The 19015-nt window shown below is 42.8% G+C and overlaps 1 protein-coding gene across 2 annotated transcripts in view; it reads left to right on the forward strand.

The window, feature by feature from the left end:
- Window positions 1-19015, forward strand: part of CDC42BPB (CDC42 binding protein kinase beta) — a 94186-nt gene that overhangs the window by 13991 nt on the left and 61180 nt on the right. For both annotated transcript variants that reach the window (XM_032188912.1, XM_032188913.1), the window contains exon 2: window positions 13279-13370. In XM_032188912.1, coding sequence (XP_032044803.1) covers window positions 13279-13370 — 92 coding nt within the window. The remainder of the gene's footprint in view (window positions 1-13278; window positions 13371-19015) is intronic.

Below are 19015 nucleotides of genomic sequence, written 5' to 3' on the forward strand. Positions count from 1 at the left end.
TCCAGATCTGTTTACGGAACAAAAGGGTTACGTGGCCTCAGCTCCGCAGCGCTAGCATCAAAAATGAGAGCCTGAGCTGCAGTATCAGGGCTGCAAAGTTTGAAAATCTTTAGAAGATTGTGGTTTGGGACTGAATGCTTTCTTGAAGTGAGTCAATACAAGTGGAAAAAATTACTTAAGAACTAAAACAATCACTGAATGGGCAAAGTAGCCAGGGTTTATTTAGATGACATTGGAGATAAATTAGTAAAGGAAAATATTAAATTCCGTGTGGAAAAAGAGGGGAAAGGAATGGGGTATTGCTAAAATGTCATATAAAGAAAGAGAAAGCCAACCATTTGGTTTTTCTCTGCGTAAATAGTTGACTTCAGTGTCTATGCTAGTTTGCCCTTACTTCACAACATCTTAAAATATTTTGAAGACTGGCTGAAATTCCTTCTTGTTCTTCTGCTTGTGGTCTTGTCTTCTGCTTATGTTCTCCTCGGAGCCCACAGTCTTTGTCAGATCTCTGGAAGGAAGTTAATGTGTCTGTGCTGTTTCCTACTCTGGAAATGTTTCTGTGAGCCCAGCTACACGGGTAGGGCTCCCCAGCTGCGTCTGTGCTGACCTGCAGGTGCTCACCCTGCTCCTGCACTGGAGCACGCAAGGTTTGGGTTGTTATTTTCAACTATTTGTAAATGAAGAGGTTGAGAGCCACCAAAATAAAGACTGCAGTGTAAATAAAGATTTGAGATTCCCAGCCTAGCACAGGCTTGTTCTGGACATCCAGTACCTGATTTTGCATTTTCAAGATCAAACCCAAATCTAGATGGGTTGTAAGTGGGGATGGCAAGGCAATTCTCTGCTTAAATGTGTTGAAGTAAATCTTAGGGCAAAAGGATTTGGGATGCAGTGCTCGCTAAACAAAGAAGCCATGAGAATAATCTTTTAAATTCAAGTAAAGGGGAGAGTTGAAAACAGAAAAGTGGCATTTGAAAAGATAAGCTAGAAGCAGAATGTTCTTTCAGATGCTGTTTCTGTCATTAAAGCTTGTGGGGCTGATCCTTAATTGATAGGTCTGCCTTGAAAAGGTGAGGAGCAAGGCATAAAGGAATGGCATAAATAATTACAGCTGAGTGCGATGATTGAAATTCTTTTTCCTTTTTTAACGGATGTAACTTTGGTATCAGCTAAGGACGACAAACAGATTTTCGTTTCCTACTGGCTTCAAGCATACACAAGCAAGAGGGCTGACAGCCTGCTCGGAGACTGACCGAAATCATGAGACTGAATGGAGAATTCCTGAAAAATAACACAGCAAAGATCTTAAGAAAAGACAGGGGTAAAAACACTAAAATGCAAAAGTCTGTGTTTTTTTGGCACATGCATTATAAAAGGAAAGTTTATTCAGTGTATTGCGTGTAAATTGTGAAGAAGAAAGTTGTGTGGGGGTAGGTGCCAGAAATGTACGGTGTGGGGTAGAGAAGAAAGAAAATCTTCCTGACTGTACTAGAGAGAGCTAAACTTAGAAGGCCTGGGGACTCTGAAATGTCTCTTGAACAAGGCATGGTGTTCTTCTCTTTAGATCCTTGTTCTGTAGGCTTTGCATATGTATGATATGGTAAAGCTCTTCAGTTCTAAGACAGTCAGACTAAAAAAATTCACTTTAACTCCAGGATTTGATTTCTCTGCCTATCTGGTTTAAAGGACGATGAGAAATTTTGAGCTTGTGTTAAATGGGATGTGTCTAATGTTTTATCCAAAATGTTTTCTTTCAGAGCTCTTTAACAAGTATTCAGAAACAAACAAAAACAAATAAAACCTGCAATTCTGCAGGCTTCTCAGTTTTCTGTTGTCAACTTTTGCCTTTTTTGAACCATGAGCACTTAACTAAAAACCCCTGTACTGTTTGTTAGTGGTCCACCTGCATTCCTGGAGATCAACACCTAAAGCCAGATGTAGCATCTCCTTATGTATTTCCATTAATTTTTCCCTGTGATATCCAGGCTTCTCAGTCTTCCCTGTAGCATATGGGATGCCTGGGGACAGCTGTAGACAAGCTTTAAAACGTGCTGAGTCCGAATTGGACATTAAGGAAAAGGTGCTTGGCGGAATCAGAAGTGGTGCTCTTCCCAAGTAACTTATGCAAATAATTGATATTATTTACAAAAGATAAATATTGTCTTCTTCGGGGGAGAATAGTATTGGGGGGAGAGGATATGGGAGTGTTGTGTCAGAGGAACGCATCTTAAGGCTTAAAGATGCAGAGAAGGTTTTCATCGTGCCTTGCAAGTCTAGAAGAGTTGTGCTCACCCCTTTCCGCTGCTGTTACTGGTGCTCTTCGCCACGTCCAGACAGAGGTGTTGAAGCGTGGAGAGCCTGGGGTTTGTGTAGCTCTGCCACCAGCGAGACATTACAGTCTGAGCTTAAATACTGGCCAGTTGTGCTTCAGAGCAAGAAGGGCTCCGGTTGCAGAGTTCGTGTCCCAGGGACAGCATGTTGGGCTGTGGGGTTAGTGTAAAAAGCAGGTGAAGAAGAAAAGCTATCTATAAATAGTAAAAAAGCCTCTCTGAACCTTTCACTACAATGCAAAGCAAGTCTTAGCAAGAGACTTTTTAGTATTCTCCTCAGATTTAAAGGTAATCCCCCTCTTCTCTGCTTTGGAGAAACTTGAGGTACTCGCCCCTGGCTCCAGCAGTTGCTTGGCACACGTCTTTGTTGCCTTTGCGTGCAGCAAAAGTTTGACTTCCACTGACCTCTTAATGAGGTCCGGGGTTCTAAGGACGTTCTGAACCGGGGTGAGTAATGTTGGAGAAAATGTCCTGAACGTTGCTGCCGTGGAGAAGGAAGTGGGAGGACCAGAAAGCTGTGCCACACCTGTGCTTCACCGAGGTGCTGTCGTCTGCGCTCTTTGTATTGGAGGGCACGTCAGGGTGGTTCTGTGGTAGCACAGCGGCCTTGAGCCATCAGAAACAAAACCAACCCAAGCCAGGTGCAGCTCGGCAGCACTGAAAGCTGGATCTGGTGCCTCGTCCCCTGGGTCTTTGCTTTCCCTGATGATTGTGTTGGTCTGGATGAGAACTGAAGTGTGGCAAAAAGTGTCACTGCGATCCCACTGCTCCCTCACCCAGCCTTGCGTGCAGTGCCAGGGCTGCTGGATGGAAGGATGGTTCAGCTCATCTCAGACTGTGCTATTTCAGATGATGACCTCTGAAAAAATACCCTGCAACCCTTCCTTTTACTTGCTTGTCCTGCTGTATTGGCCCAGACCCTATACAATGGTGTCACTGAATGGCAGTGCTAATTCAGTTTGCTCAACTACCTGGAAATGTTTCCTGGGAGCTCAGCTTTCTGCTGGGTTAGGGAGCAGAATCGGATGGGTGAGCCCTGACCTGCCAAATTTGTTCCAGCTAACACAGGGAGGAGAGCAGGGCTGGGCAACTGCCCCTCTGGGTGCAGGGCTCTGGGATTGCCTCACTAACTGCACTGAGCTGCACCTGAAATTCACTCTAAATTTATAGGCATAGAAAAGCGGTACCTGTAAGGTGAATTTCTCTTCTGTTACTGCCAATGTGTGTGTGGGGGTGCTTTGTCAAGAAGAGCTTATTAATAGAAATGTCAAACCTTTATAATAAGAGAGGTGGCATGATAGAGAACCAAAGTAATGTATGAATTTTGCTGTTATATAATGTATATGTGAAGTTTTTGGTTACTTGAGAGCGGCTTGTGTATATCCGGAGAAAACAAACGATAAGTATATTTACTGTAAATAATTGATAAAATGCTCCTTGTCGTGGTAGATTTTCCCTTTAAAATGAAATAAAGCCTGCAGTTGGAGAGCTCAAACTTTGCTCGTGTGATGATGTAAGGGTTGTTTCTTAACGTGAATGTGTAAGCTTCTATCACAGTGTGGTCATCAGATTGGAATTTTTATTTCTTAGGAGGGTGTGCGAGAGACTGGGTTCTGATGCAATTTAGTTAGACTCACCGTTGAAATTTGGGAGAGCTCAAATTTGAGATTTTCTTAATCTTTAGTCTGAGACCATCAGAAAAATAAGTGAGAATGCCAAAGGGTTTTTCTGAGTAGTCATAACCTACAAAGTATTCTACAAAACTTACTCTTAACTGCTTTTTAGATCATTCATCATGCAGGAAAATCAGTGGATTTTAGAAATATTTACAACTTTGTTATGGAATGAGGGAGATTGAATCACTGATATTTTACTGTTTGGAACTAGTTGCTCGCACCGAAACATGAAACATTTTTTTCCATTACTGCTGAGCTTCAGTATGCGATCTCAGTTTGCTGCAGCTTCAATCGCCTCTCCCAGCACCTGCAAAATCTGGCCTCGGAGCGCAGCACCATTCAGGTACCTAAACAAATAAAGCTGTATTGTGTTCTGTAGTGTTTGCTGTCGCCCTTTCCTTACAGCGTTTTGACGTGCGTCTTGGAAGACCCCATCCCCATGTGCTGCAGGGTGGCCGGGAGCAGCCTGGAGTACCCAAAAATGGCCATTTTGTCCCCGCAGCCTCTTCCTGCGGCCTGCCGCTGGTGCTGCAGCTGTGTGTGAGTCACAGGGGGCAGGAGGGGATGGATGGACAAGGCAGCTTTCGCCTGGAAACGTTTCCTGGTTCGACGTGCCACGTGAGCACTGCGATGAGCCAGGCAATGAAAGCAGAGCACTGGTGGGAAGGAGGGACTCCTCCGGCGGCAGAATGGGTTTCCTGGATTAAAGCGGTCGTGCAACCCCCCCGTCAGTTGTCTCAGACGTCTGGGAGGTCAGGGAGTTAGTGTCTGGGAAAGGCTCATTCAGAGAGCTTGTGTGACTCGGCGTGCGTGTGTTTTCTGGGCTGGATCTGATCCTCCTGAGGAAAACAAAGTGAAGATGAAGCTTAAGAAGGTGTTGGTATTAACAGCTGGTTAAGAGCAGAGCAGATACTTTATTGTGGAATGGTGATCTTTTCCTCGTATTTCTTTACAATGTTTAAAAGGAAGGAAAACACCATGCTTGAAAACCTCATGAAATTCAAGTATGAAGCAAAATGCAGTCTTTCAGTCTCCTCAGAAAATCACAGCGTGCAGACATTACTGGGCTGCTGCACAGCAGATCAGTCGGTGAAGTCTCTAAGGCTGAGGAGGCCGACAGGCTGCCCGCGGATCCATCTGTGTGCTGGGAGAGCTGGGACCCTCAGCCAAAGGTTAGGGGGTCAGCAGGGCCTCCCTTCTCCCAAACTGCCAAAGCTTGGAAAGAGATGCGAAAGGTGGGCCTACAGACTGCAGTCAGGAACATGATTTCTCCAGGAGCTTTATAATTCTCATAAGAGGGTTGGGACAGGCCTTAGTCTCTCACGCTACTGACTTTTTGTTTGTTTTGTTTTGAAATGCCCTGGTTATTACTCACGCAGGTGCAGGTTTTATTGCTTGGAATGTGGCACCCGGTGTAGAAAGGTCTGTCTGTGCCCCGATACGTGTTACACATGGTGAAGCTGCACCAAGCCTTTGTGGATGTGAAGTCTCTTTAGGTTTCCCAAACTAAATGCTCTGCCCAACCATGTATTTCTTCAGTTTTAGCACTGACAGTTCCATCTGCCAGCATAAACTTTGGTACTGGAAAGACCCCTGCCTGATCTGTCGTGTTGGCATATGCCGTTACCTTTAGGTCTGATTTGCGTGCGGTTTTTGTTTTACCTGACCGTTATTTTTCCATAGGTGAGCTACTGCCTTTATCTCTCTCTATATCTGTAGCAGACGGTCGCTGGGTGTTTGCTCTTGCACGTGTAAGCCAGGGCGTATTTCCCCTGTGGCCTGCGAGAGCTCAGGTGCTGTCTGGCTCTCCGAGGAGCACGGCTGCGCTGGCAGGGGTGGTGCTGGCAGTGCCTCCCGTCACTTGGACCTCGGTGTGCTCCTCGGTACTCGTCTGTGCAAACCTCGAGTGTTCTCCTTGGTGTTCGTTCCCTGTAAGCACGAGAGGCGGTGAATGGGCCAGCAGGGCAGCGAGCCAGCTCCTAAGTGCTCCTGGTGGCATTCAGCAGCGAGCTGGCAGTGGGAGCGATTGCTGCCCGTGGAGCCCTTCTATGTGCTGCTTGCTTTTGGGGCTCGCCGCACAAAAACTGCGCTGAATGAATCGCAGCGACCACGGGTGAGGTTTCAAGGTAAATGCCTGGCTCTTCAGCCAGCAAGTGCAGTGATACTAATGGGATCAGGACCAGTGCTGCTGCTCTGTTTTTTTCTTCAGAGCACTTCCCGATGCCATTACCCTTTAGCAAGGAGGATAAAGCGAAAACCTTTACATCTTTCTTGTAGATAGTTATCCCAAACGAGTATACAAACCCTAAATGCCAGGATTAGTGCTGTGACTGATGAAGCCCCTCCTGCAGCATCCTGCAGAAGCTCTGCAACGCACAGTTCTGGTTCATGCCCCAAAGTGATGACTGTTTTGTCCATGTAAGTCTTTGAGGATTTTGCATGTGACTGTGTAACCCAAATCAGTCCAGGTGCCACCAAGGTACCTGACTGTAGGTGTCCAAGCACTCTGTTTTATGTATGTCGGAAGCCTTTCGGAAAACAAAGCAAACTCCCTAATTACAGCCCTGTAACTTTGTGCGCTCCATCTTCAGGAAAGAGTTTCTTTTGTGTGCTGGTTTTCAGTTTCATAACCCAATCTTAAATTCCTTAATAAACTCACTGCTTATTAATTCTCCTGAAAAGTACTGGCAGTCGGCCTCAAGGAGGTTCAGGCTTCCTTGATGTGTTAGCACAGGTATTTATGACGAAGTGCTGCCCAGCCAGGCTCGCCAAGTCCTGGTGGCCTTGCTGGGGGACCGAGGGGCCTGGCAGCGTGCGGAGCAGCAGGAGGCTGTTCTGCGAGGGCTGTGAATGCCCCACCGTGGGTAAGCAGCTTCGCTTCGCAGGTGTTCAATCCAGTGGAGCTTGTGCTCGTTGATAACCAAAGTCTTGCACCACTGGATTTGTTTGGCTAATGAATGTTGAGTGAGCGATGAAGGCTCAGATCACTGAGCTGGAGCCAGGCAGAGTAAGCGATGTGTGTGTGTTAGAGATGTGGGAGGGAGGGAGGGCATGGCAGGGGTGAAACGCCCAGCAGAAAATGGCAGAGAACACAAAATGTGCCACCTCTGTCTGTAAGGAGCAGAGCTTTGTACAGCACAAGTTTGGCTTCCCATCTATTTGCGATCTACCTCCTTTCCTTGCCCTTCCTACTGTACTGCCTTCCCTTTCCTGACGCTCCTTTCCTTCCCTCCGACGTGTCAGTGTCCCCTGCTGTACCTACAGCTCCCTCCGTGACCAGGGCCAGCGAGGTGTGTCTGCTCTGCAGCTCAGTGTGTGCTCATTGCCCAGCTGTACACCTGCGGCAGCCTTTCCCATCGTGGGATGACACTGTGGGCATCTTTCCTATCACCACTGGTGTTTATAGAACTTGGTATCTTTGGAGAAGTTAATATCCCCTTTACCAAACCTCATTAAGTGTCTTAACAGGGATCAGAAGTTGCTGAGGAGGAGGACTGGGCTCGGATTGCCAAGCAGCGTGCTCACATACCGTATTTCCTTAGGAAAGCAGCCTGACAAAAGGCACTCACAGGGCTGGCTGATAAGAGGAAACACTGCACAGGAAAAGGGAGGCAAGGATCTGTAACTGGAAGAAACGAAGGCTGGAGTCAACAAAGGATGGAGGAATTAGCAGAAATTTACACCTCTAAAATAGAGGGAAAATCACACAATCAAGCGGCGAGAGGATGGTACTGCTTTAAAAGGCGAAAGTGTGGGTTGTGGCAGGTACTTATCAGCCCCGGGAAGCTGGTTGGGGCTACCTGGGTGTGGGTATCTCTCAAGACAGGTCGACGAGCGCTAACTTGTTGAACCTGTCAGCCTGCTGTTTTAGCAGCAATATCACAGGAATGCTGCTGCTTTGAGGAGGGTGCACAAAGGGCAAACGAGTTGCTTGATTTCTAGAGCCTAAGTTAGGAGGTGGTGGAGGGAGATGGTAAAACTCGCTTCTCTTTCATGTGCTTTCTCCAAAGAAAGCATCTTAAATGAAATATTGGATCTGCCTGATGGCACTGTGGCTCCACAGACAATTACCTGCGACATCTTCTGTTGTTGTTTTTTTTTTTGACATTAATATTTTGCAATTCACACGGTTTCCTACCGTGATGTTTTGTGCAGGGAGTGAGTAGATAAAGGGAGTGTGATGGCAGATGAGTTTCTGTGGAACAGATGGTTTGGACATGCCTTCTGGGCAGGTCTACCTGAACGTTATCATCTCGTTATATAATGGCTTAAAACCCAAAGCACTCACAAGATCAGTTCTGAACTGCGAAGCTCTGGTGCAGGGCAGTCTGCTATAGGGATAGGCTGTCCAGGGAGGTTGTGGGATCTCTGTCCTTGGAGGTGTTTGAGACCTGACCAGAAAAAAAAGCAGCATACCCATACCCTGCTCTGAAGTAAATAGAGATTGTGACCTGAGCGAGGAGGTTGGTCTAGAGACCTCCCGAGGTCCCTTTCAGCCTGAGTTGTCCTGTGTTTCTGTGTGTTAGTTCCTTACAGTTGTCACATTTATTTGAAGCTTGAGGTTGCCAATTACAACAAAACATCAGATGTTCCTGAACATTTGGCAGTTTCTACTCGGTGATTTTTGTGAGTCTGAATTTCTGGGATCTTGCACTGCCAAACAAAACATGCACCAGTCCTCAAATCAGAGCTGCTGGACTACTCCACTGAAGCAGGAGTTATCACAAACCCAGGGTAGTTTTGTTGTCCGCTCCAACATAAAGGTACAAGCTGCTCTGATTTTGGGCAGTAAATTATTAACACAGTCTACACAGTTCAGAATTTGAACAGAAAGTACAAATCCAAAACATATGTCAATGGTTTTTGCTTTTAACCACATTCTAGCTTGGAGAAGGTTGCCCTATTATTTTTGAGCAGGATGTTGACAGTACTGCACCATCCTTCCCCGAACCTGCATTTGGAAATGAAATCTTGCGTGTGCTTCTGACCTTGGTGGTGGTAGCAGAGCACAGGGCACCTTGGCTGTCACATCGCATCATCGCTGCTGTCCTTTCCTGCAGCTTCTGGGCCTTCGGAAACCATTCCACCTGGAAATGTCTTCTGTCAGGTGGAATAACACAAAGTGACTGCGGTGTAGATGTACACAAGAGACCTAAATCACAAAGCTATTTACCTATGACTGGGCTTCAAATTACATTTTCAAATTATTCAAATTGATGTTTCCTTTCTGCGCAAACAAAACATCCTAGTCCCATCTATCAGGCAAAGAGGAGAATGATTGGAATATAATTTGTTTGTGGGTGGAGAATTTATGCCTTTCGTACATACCTTGGTTTTCAGTGAAGAAATAAATGTTGGCATTTGGCTTCCATTTGTGAATATTGATCAAAACATAGACCATTAATGTTTTGTAATACAATTCTTGAAAGCAGACGTTTCTTGGCTCCTTAAAAATTAGTTTTTGTTGTTTTTTTTCCTGTGTGGCCTTATGGAAAACACCCGTCTTCCAAGCAAGTGCAAATACAATAATGCAAAATCAGCTTGAGAGCAAAGCCGGTGCTGCATACAAATACATGGCACGCAGAACGCCTGTCCCAAATGTTGATCAGAGCCTCAGTTGTGAATAAACAAAGTCACGCAATTACTCAGAGCTAGTGTTACCCTGACAACAGTGTGTATATATAACAAAATTTAGTGGTGGCTGCCAGTAAAACCCCCAGTACAGTTAATGCTTCTGTTTGCCCAGATGAAATACTTTCAGAAAGTTTTACATCAGCTCCAAATCAGAAGTCCTGCTGTTAATATTGGGATCAAAACTAATCAGTAAAATGTAATTATTCCTTCCAGTACATGGAGAGAATTCTGCTTTGAGTTCAGTATTTATAAAATAGTGATATGTAAAAAGAAAAGCTCGAGCCCTTTACCAGTTACATAGCGGTGGGTGTATCACTTGGCATCATTTTGGCAAAGGCAGCCCATGGGGCTCTTACTTTGTGGAGCAAGTTTCTGCTGCTTCAGTTTTGCCTGGTTTGTGCGTGCTGCTGATCTGGGTGTTGGATGGGTGAACAACAGGAGTCCTGAGGGGAAGCAGGAAAGCAGCTTGGAAGCATTTTGTGATTCCACTCACTAAGAGGTAAAAATTGTGCAATGCAGTACTTGAAAGCAGCAGGCTACGTGCTGCTGCAAACAATGGTCTTCTCCCAGATCTCAATAAAGTAAGCATCAGTTTGAGAATCACCGCTTCATTGCCTCCTCTGGGCTCTGATTTGCTGCCTAAACTCCGTTTTGGTCTCTGATGATGGGATTCTGTGGAAATTTGGTTCTATTTTCAAATTTTGTTTCCTTTTCAGAAGCCTTAGATACCTTGACAAAGACCTGCCGTTGTCCTTTTTGGGGGAAGTGCTATCCAGTGTGTTATCCTTCTGTGTGTTCAGCTCTTCATGTTTGGTGCTGAACTTCCCAAGAGAGTTGCCACTGAAGTGGTTGTGTTTCTTACCACCAACATTTCCTAAATAGTAAAAGCCAATGTTGATGAAGTGCACAAACAGCCTGTAAAAATAACTTGTTTTAGGAAGGAAAACTTCTTTTCATTTGCATATGTTAAATTAATTTTATGTGGTACTTCGCTGACAAATGAAGATGGAAACAGTGGGACTGGCCTAGGACTTGTGGTCTTGGAGTTGGGATGGAGGGGCAGGGGGAGAGGTCTGCTTGTACTGAAGGATCTAGTGCCCAGAAAGGTAGGAGTAGTGCTTTTTCTTTGCAGTCACTATTTCTTCTTTTTGCTTGAATTTGAGTCCATTTTATGCTTGATACATAACGAATATTTATTTTAAAGTAGAAAAGTAATTGAATTTTCACTTGCTTTAGTACAATTTAATGCATTTCTAAACTGAATCCCGGTTCCTAGCAAGGTGAAATTTGGTATACTTCAAAGCAAGGGAAACTAGAAAATAACAGCATCACCCGTTGACAAAGTAATGAAAATGTAAGAAATAAAGAAATAAGGTTATTTTTTAATGTACGAGACAGCAAGCTGAAACTTGTGTAGGTTTGTGTTGGCCTGCTTTGAAAATTACTTGCAATTGATTTGCAGTGGCAAGATTTTTTTTTAATAAGTACTTGCACCAATTACATTGGGTTTCTGTTTAGTGACTAGAATTTTCATTAAAACTGGATATTAAAAAAAAAAAGTATCGCTTACTATCTTCCACAAATAAAACTACTTGATTTCATTCCTACTTCCCTTGAATTGTAATAAAACCAGAAGGTGGTGTTCTGCTCAATTAGTCTGATGACCTGTGTTTGCAATAGCAATCCGTACCTTGGGTATGAAATGTTCACACTTATTTTGGGTCTGTAACTGCATTTCTTCAATCCCTCCTGATCTGATGGAAGGGGAAAGAGGCAGAACCACCTTGGAAATAATTGATGTATAACACGATTGTTGGTAGTGGTGCTTCCTTGTACAGATGTCAGATTAGACCGATTTGTGGGTTTGGGATGATGATAGTCTGTTATCCCCTGTGGGAGAGACTGGTGGGCATCTCTGCCCTAAGGAAGAGGAGAATCGAGTAGGTTCCTCATGAAATTTCACACTTTTTGGAGAAACCTGAAGTTATCCAGTGAGAGGGGAATTGCTTGTGGATGAAACCTTTTCAATAACAGTTCTCTCAAGAACAGAGAAGAAACATGGCTGTTCTTTAGCCAGGGTATTTCTTCATTTTATTAGCTGCTGTGAGTTTGTGCGGACAAATTTTCAGGTGTTCATGCTTTGACTTCCTATAGAATCCGTAATTGAGTTCAGACTTGTGTGGCTCCTGTGCATTTGTAAGGTTTGGTTTGTTTGTTTGCATCTGAAATACACTGGCAGTCCAGTGCCCTCTTTTATAGGAGTTCTGCTTGGTTTTTAACTCATTGGTTTATAATCATAATGCACGGGGAGGTAAAATGGGAGTCTGGGTGGAATTACAAGTTGTAGTTCGGTGCAAATGGAAAATGTTTTTAAAACCTTCAGTCTTCTTAGGCTGGTAATGTTTGTGATTCTGTGAAAAGAACATTTTTTTTGTGCTTAATTAGATGTGTAAGCATTCCTTGTGTATACACCGTACTTTTGCACAATTCAGCTGGCACCACTGTTCTTTCTTATTGATTTGGTCTAACAATTCACTATTTATTCTGATTATTAATGATTATTGTAACGAGTATCTAAACAGTAATGCTCTTTGCAGAATATGTGAGAAAGAATTATGAATTGATAAAGATCTGCAGGTATCTGCAGGTACAGCAGAATGTATTGGCTAGATGCTTTGAGAAATGTGTGGAGTCCAGCAGGACCACTATAGCAAAGTAAGTGTAGGTCAGTTAATTGTTGGACACCTTTCAGGCTGCAGCCCTTCAAGACTTGTTCTAGCTGAGATCTGGCAAATATGATTCTTGTTTTTTTTGTTTTTAATAGAAAAGATAATTCAAAGTAACAGATTATGTAGAGTTCATTGCTCTTGAGCAGACAGCTATCTCCTGAAAGCGGGCTTTTAAGACTTCAGTTTGTAGTAACTGAAGAAATGAAAAATGAAAGTGAACTCTGCTTAAGAGGAAAGTTATTCCAGTAGCCGAAGGATAGCATGGTTTTTTCTTTAGGGTTTTACTCATAATGAACGAGCTCTTCTCCCATTTTTTTGGTCCTTTGCTGACTCGTGAAACCCTAAAGAAAGGCAGGGTGGCAAATCAAAACCTCTTTCTGAAAGACTTTGCACTTAATGGAAGCAAGGCAGAATCCCAGGCTGAAGCTGATACTGGCCATCCATATGTTAGGGTGATTTAGTAATGGAATCTATAGCTTTCTGCTCACAAAATAGGGGAACTTCAGCTTATTTCTGTCTATCTCATGCACAGCCCTCCTTGATTGCAGCTATAGAAATGTCAAGTCTGTGTGGTCATGTAATCACTGCTAGAGTACTTGGGTTGTGGCTCACAGCACAGTTCTTGGTGGTGGATAAATATGGTAGATAAGCTAACTGATAGCAGAAGGTGGAATCTATACAGTCATAAGCCAAAAGCTTCAGTATTCATAGGATTCAACTTTTTTTTTTTTTAAATTCTAAATGTTAATTGCATTCTGTAATGAATGTTTTTCTTCTATCTGTACATTCTAGCAGTAGTTGGAAAAGCGCACTAGATATACTGCACGTACTGCAGACTTCTGTTTTATGGATTACTTTGATTTATAGGATTTTTGTTAATAGAGTTTTCCTTTTCTTTTCCCTAAACAGCAAGACCATTTACGAAGTTGGTAAAGGAGATGCAACTTCACCGCGATGACTTTGAAATTATAAAAGTGATTGGAAGAGGTGCATTTGGTGAGGTAAGATAATCTTGCTTTCAGTTGTAGCAATGCAACTTTTATCAGTTGTGCATCTGATTTCTTGGTGCAGTTGAATTTGCATTTGTCCTAAAGACAGAAGATTCACACAGATATATTAAAACACTTGCAAGTGTGAGATGCTAGCAAGGTACTGCTAAAGGGGGGTCCCTTTGAAGAAGGTTTCTCGTGTCCAGTTCTGCCATCGATGTGACTAGCTAATTTTGACTTCAGAGCAGCAAAACAAGTGTCTCTTCAATATGTGCATGAGCAGGGTGGTCCCACCTAGCAGCTGCACAGCTGAATTTGGGATATCTTCTCCCACTTGCCATATGTACTCTTCTATACTGCTATAATTTAACACAGAGCTGGGCTGCTTCGATGGTAGGAATGAGGAGGCTGCTCCACCCATCTGCCTGTCTCTGTAGCAATCTGGTAATGCAGAAAGACGCATTTGGCTGCCTCAGAGGCTGTTCCTTGTCATCTTTGAAGATCAAAGGCTGCTGGATCTGTTTTTTTGGACAGCAAGTTGAATCATGCTGGGATGATAGGAACGCCTTGTGTTTTGAGGACTCGCCAGGCCCAAGACCCTGGACTGAAGCTTTACTTCTTAATATGCTTAATGAAAGTCTCATCAGTCGCACAAATCTGAGAGGGCTTGCCACTACCACAGCATTCAGGAGCATGCCCCCTCTAGGAGGCGTAGGATGCTCCTGGAGAACCTCAAAGGCAACCTCTCAGCATTTAAGTACACATAAGTAAAGCTGTAGCTGTCAGCAAAAGAGATGATTAAGTAGAGGATTTCTGGAAGGAAGGAATTTAGCTTTCTTTCGGGAAGCTTCTTTTAAGTAATACCACATCAAGTCAAATGCAGTGACTGCCATTAAAGGCTCACTTGGGCCCATTAGCACTTGATTACAACTTTGCTGCCAGTGGCTAAGGCTAGGCTTCCTTATCTTCATCTGGTGTCAGGAACGGGAGGGTGTGCTGTGCAGGGCTTTCCTGCCAAGCACGGTGTGGCCATGACATGCCAAAATTTGCAAAGGGTTTGATTGTGGGACAGGGGTATTGTGAGTTGATTGTTGGACAGTGGTATGGTGGGCAGACCAGAAGCTGACCTAGAAAAATGGCAGGCCCCTACTTAACCTGGGTTGAGAAAGCAGTGAGGTTTCTGTGCATGTGTGTACTTGGTAATAGCCTAAAATTCTGTGGATCTGTTCATCTACTTCAGGGACTGCTTTTGAAGAAAGTGAACACCTAAGGCAGGCAGAAATTAATGTTTCAGGAACATCTCCTAATCTGTACCATTCTCCAGCAGTGTGAAGTAGTTTGTGTGTAGTCACTGTGGACATAGCTACTCAAAGAACTCGAGAGTTTTAAGTAAAAAGTCCAGATAAATCCTAAGGTCTTGACCTGTGAAACAACAGTTCACTTTCTAGTGGATGTTGAACTCCAGGAGTTGCAACATTTGTTACAAAAAAAAAAAAAAAAAAAAAAAAGGAAGTGTTATCTTAGGGTAGTAGAAATACTGCATGACAATCAGTTGGTTGTTTCATTTAAGTGTTAGGTTTTATCTGGAATATGTTATTTGAACATGGCTTTTAGGCAAGAATAGTTCTGCAAAGAGTTCACAGTAAAAAACAGAAATTGGAAACAATTTGATAAGTCCAAGGCAGGGCTGAAAGCTACAAATTATGTCTAGAAAAGAGGTCTGAGCAAAAAAATATATTGGCCAAATAAAGGGCTTAGAAAATCAAGGCAGTAACAGGTAACTGTCTACATCTCCATTAGTGCTTTGGTTCAAAGCAGTAGCATAGCACACTTGAAGACAGTGCCCCCAGTTACTGCAGAATGGTTTTGCTATGTGTAAATTGGATTTCTTTTGGAGGCAGCTAAATGAGAACCTGTGTTCCAGGTGTGCACCAAATGTGCTTCTGGCCCCAGTGAGTATATAAGAATCAATCATTGTTTTCAACTCTTCTAGCAGCTTCAAAGCGTGTTTAGTCCAGGAGACCAGACTAGATACCCTCTGAAGCAAAATTCCTGAACTGCATACAGTGTAGATTGTAAGGCTCAGCACAGGCTACTTTGATGTCTTGTTCTGGTCCTGCTGTGCCAAATTACTAGCTGTAAGTGGCTGCGACCACTGATATCTAAAGAATTTTAGATTAGTGTTTTGGCAGTTTGTCTTTTGGTGGGATTAGAAGTGGTTTCTGGATCTTTTCAGAACCAGACTTGTGAATGCTATAGCTATCAAAATGATTTCAGGACAAGGGAGCCCTTTATAGTGGCTTGCATATGGAGCCAGTATTAGGAATGCCTTTGCCAGAATATTCCTCTTAATCCTAAAATCAATGAATATGAAACAGTAAGCTCTTTTCATATTGCCCTGTAACTTGGACACAGAAATGGGACACGTTTCCTGATGCTTATTGAAGATTGAGGGGAGTTTTGATCTCTAGCAGGAGATGGACTATGTCTCAGAATGTTTCTGAAGACAGCCTTGGACTTAATTTTTAGACAAAATGCTCATACAAATGTTAATAACATAATTTCCTTCATCATGTCACAACAGTTTTCTTTTTAAATTATTTCTTCATTTATCTTTCTTTTTTGAGGTGTTTGCTGTGGCTTATGGCTTTTGCATGCAGAGATCACCGTCTCATGTCATGGTCTAAAGTTTTAAAGCCTTGTTACAACATCAAGGGAGGACAGTTTTTTATGGGACTTAAATCTGTTCTCTTCATAAAGATGCTCTTCTTCACTTAGGGATTTCCCCAACTGAAAATCTCAATAAAGCGGCAGATGAAGCGTGTATATGAACTTCTCAGAGGTTTCTGTTTATACTTGTTAGGGGCTTTAGGGTGACCTTTCTTAGCTTTGGATCAAGAGTTATAGGGTATATATAAATTTAGAAATTCTGGGTGGAAACTTGTGTTAATGCTGTTTGGGATGCCTGAATCAACAACCTCTCTCATATTCTTTCATTTGGAAAAGCATGAAATGATCAAAGCAACTGGTAAATTCTACACCCCCCCCACCCTCCACCCCAGTGGAAATGAAATTTCACAGAAGGGAAATGATAAAACATCTTTAATTTCATCCTTGTGTCACAGCTATGAGTAGTCACAAAGTCAGAAGAGTTGGTTATCTGTCGATATTGCATTGTCTTTCTCATCTTTTACTTAACAGGTTTATGTTTGTACCAGCTCGACACTTTTTGATCAGTTTAAATTGATTTTAAGTTCACTGTACTTTAATCCCGCTTGCCAGAGAATATTTCACGCTTTTTGCTTATGAATGAATCCTTTGACCCTTGTGCATAGTAGGGTGCTATAACTGTCAAATATAGGCATTATAAAATAGCAAATATGTGAAGGTTGAAATTCCATAAATAAGAAAATAAAATCTAGGTTCTTTAGAGGGCCTTGTGCCATCTGACTTGTGTAAAGCAACACTTCAAAAACTGAATGGGGTGCTGTAAATAATTTTGGTGTGGTACATCCATACACACATAAGAATGGTTATAAATTAGTTGATGGGATTTTAGTGTTATTTAGAAGGTTACTCTTTCATTCTTGATTAAAACAAGACCAACAACAAAAACTATGCTTACAACATATTTATTGAAGTGCATAAAGAATTTAATCAGAATTAAACTAGGCATATTCCTTGTAGAAATAAGTAGTTTAAATTAAAAAGCCGAACAGCTAAACAAGCCAGACTTCAAAAAGATTGAAAACTACATTCCATTCTCCTGAATGTGTGCAGCAGCTATATCCACAGTTTAGCTACTTTAGACTTCTTTGAGAACCCCAGGGGCTTTAGTCTTAGCGAAGAACTTTTGCATAAATCAGTAGCTTTGAAGAAAGATGGCTTAAACGGAATGAAGATGTAGCATCAGACAGGATCGGTGATTGATTTTGCCACACAACACATGAGACACATGCTCCTTGACCGGAGAGTGGGTTGAGATGGCATGTGAGTGTGTCTTTATGAATACAGCAGCATCTAATTCAAGGCAGATTGATATAATCCCCAGTGTGTAACTTTACTGTGAGTGCCTTTTTCTTTCCTTTTCGTTTTCAAACCAGCAGAACTCAGCCTGATTCTTTACACTTTTTCCAGCAATATGAGAAGAAGAAAACAACTGGTAATCCAAACCCACCTGAGTGGAAGTTCTGAGAGCAAAGGAGAGTTGGGAAAGCAAGTGAAAAAATATTTCTTAAAGTTCTCATTATTATGCTAAGACAAAAATAGCCTAGCTCAGGACGTAGAGATTTCTTCTGTAGCCACCTGCCAAAACATGCAGTTCTCCTTTTCTCATAAACTTAGCCAGCTACTTTGCATGCATGGTAAACTGCATGTCTGAATATCCTTTACAGGAATATTTAAGGCTCTGAGTCCTGGAGTCGCTGGCTTGAGAACATCATTACATTTTTTCAAAAGTTTCGTAGTTATAAAGAAAAGTTTCAAATGATCTTTGAGTGCGTGCTATTCTTATGAATAGTATTTTAATTTGAAATGTTAGCTATGAGAAGAATAAACTACTCATGGTTCTTGCCCATCTCCTGCAGTGTACACACCTGGTGTACACCCAGGAGGCTGGAACGTTGTCATGAGTGCCCACACATTGCTTTCACTGTGGTTTTTGGGGGATCATGTAGGCAGATGGTTCAAGTGCAGAGGGGCAACCTCCATAAGGAATAAAATAATAGTAGTAGTAATAAATTAAAAAAAAAAAAAAGAACAACTCTGAATTAAAATCAGAACTAAAATGTTTGTAATCTTAATTCTGGGTTCTATTAATAAAATTAATGCAGTGTCCTGTCTTGATGAACAAGAATGAATATGCTCTGTAGGGTGAAGTTTTTGTTATCCACTGAAAACATACCTTTCCTAGGAGAAAATCTAAATAATACAAGAACAGAATGGAAAACTCCTCCGGTTTTCCGGTTTTTAGACTTTTAAAAATGCATTATATCTGTGGTTTGAGATTTGCATGTGGCTGGCTATTCCTTCTGTCTAGAAACACTGCAGGCCATTAGTTGAAAGGAAATCCTGTCCTGAGATACTGGGCTTCGTGGCATTGTGCCTACCTGAGAAACTTCGGGCAGCCTTAGATCTGCTTTCTGTGTGCTTGGCCTGTATAATGTGGCTGACACCTCCTGGAAATTTGGCAGCACGGGACCGAAACAATCGCTTTCCTTCCCTTGTTTATTAGCAAGGACTTGTTTCAGTGAGCAGCACTGCAGCGGAAGGGAGGAACCCTTTGGTCTCGCTTAGCACAAAAATAACTAATATTCTTAAAGTGCCCTGCTTCGGTAGGATTTGCTACTGATAGGTTAGAAATACATTTCCTATAACTGCTGCTGAGTGCAGACTCGATCCATACGGTGTTCAGCAATAGCTCTCCTTACCTCTACTCAGTGTGCTTAGTCAGAGCCTCAGCTGGAAGCAAGACCTGTCCAAGTGCTGCCAGAAGCAAATCTCTCATTGCTGAGAGAAGGGGATAGGACCGATCCCGTGTACCACAGGTTTCTGATGAATTGCTTGGTTCCTAATGGGAAATGCACTGGTAGGAGCACAGATAGGCTCAGAAGTGAACAAGCAAGAACTAACCTTCCTGTTGACCATTACCCTTGGCA

The sequence above is a fragment of the Aythya fuligula genome, chromosome 5 (assembly GCF_009819795.1).
Source record: "Aythya fuligula isolate bAytFul2 chromosome 5, bAytFul2.pri, whole genome shotgun sequence".
NCBI lineage: Eukaryota > Metazoa > Chordata > Aves > Anseriformes > Anatidae > Aythya > Aythya fuligula.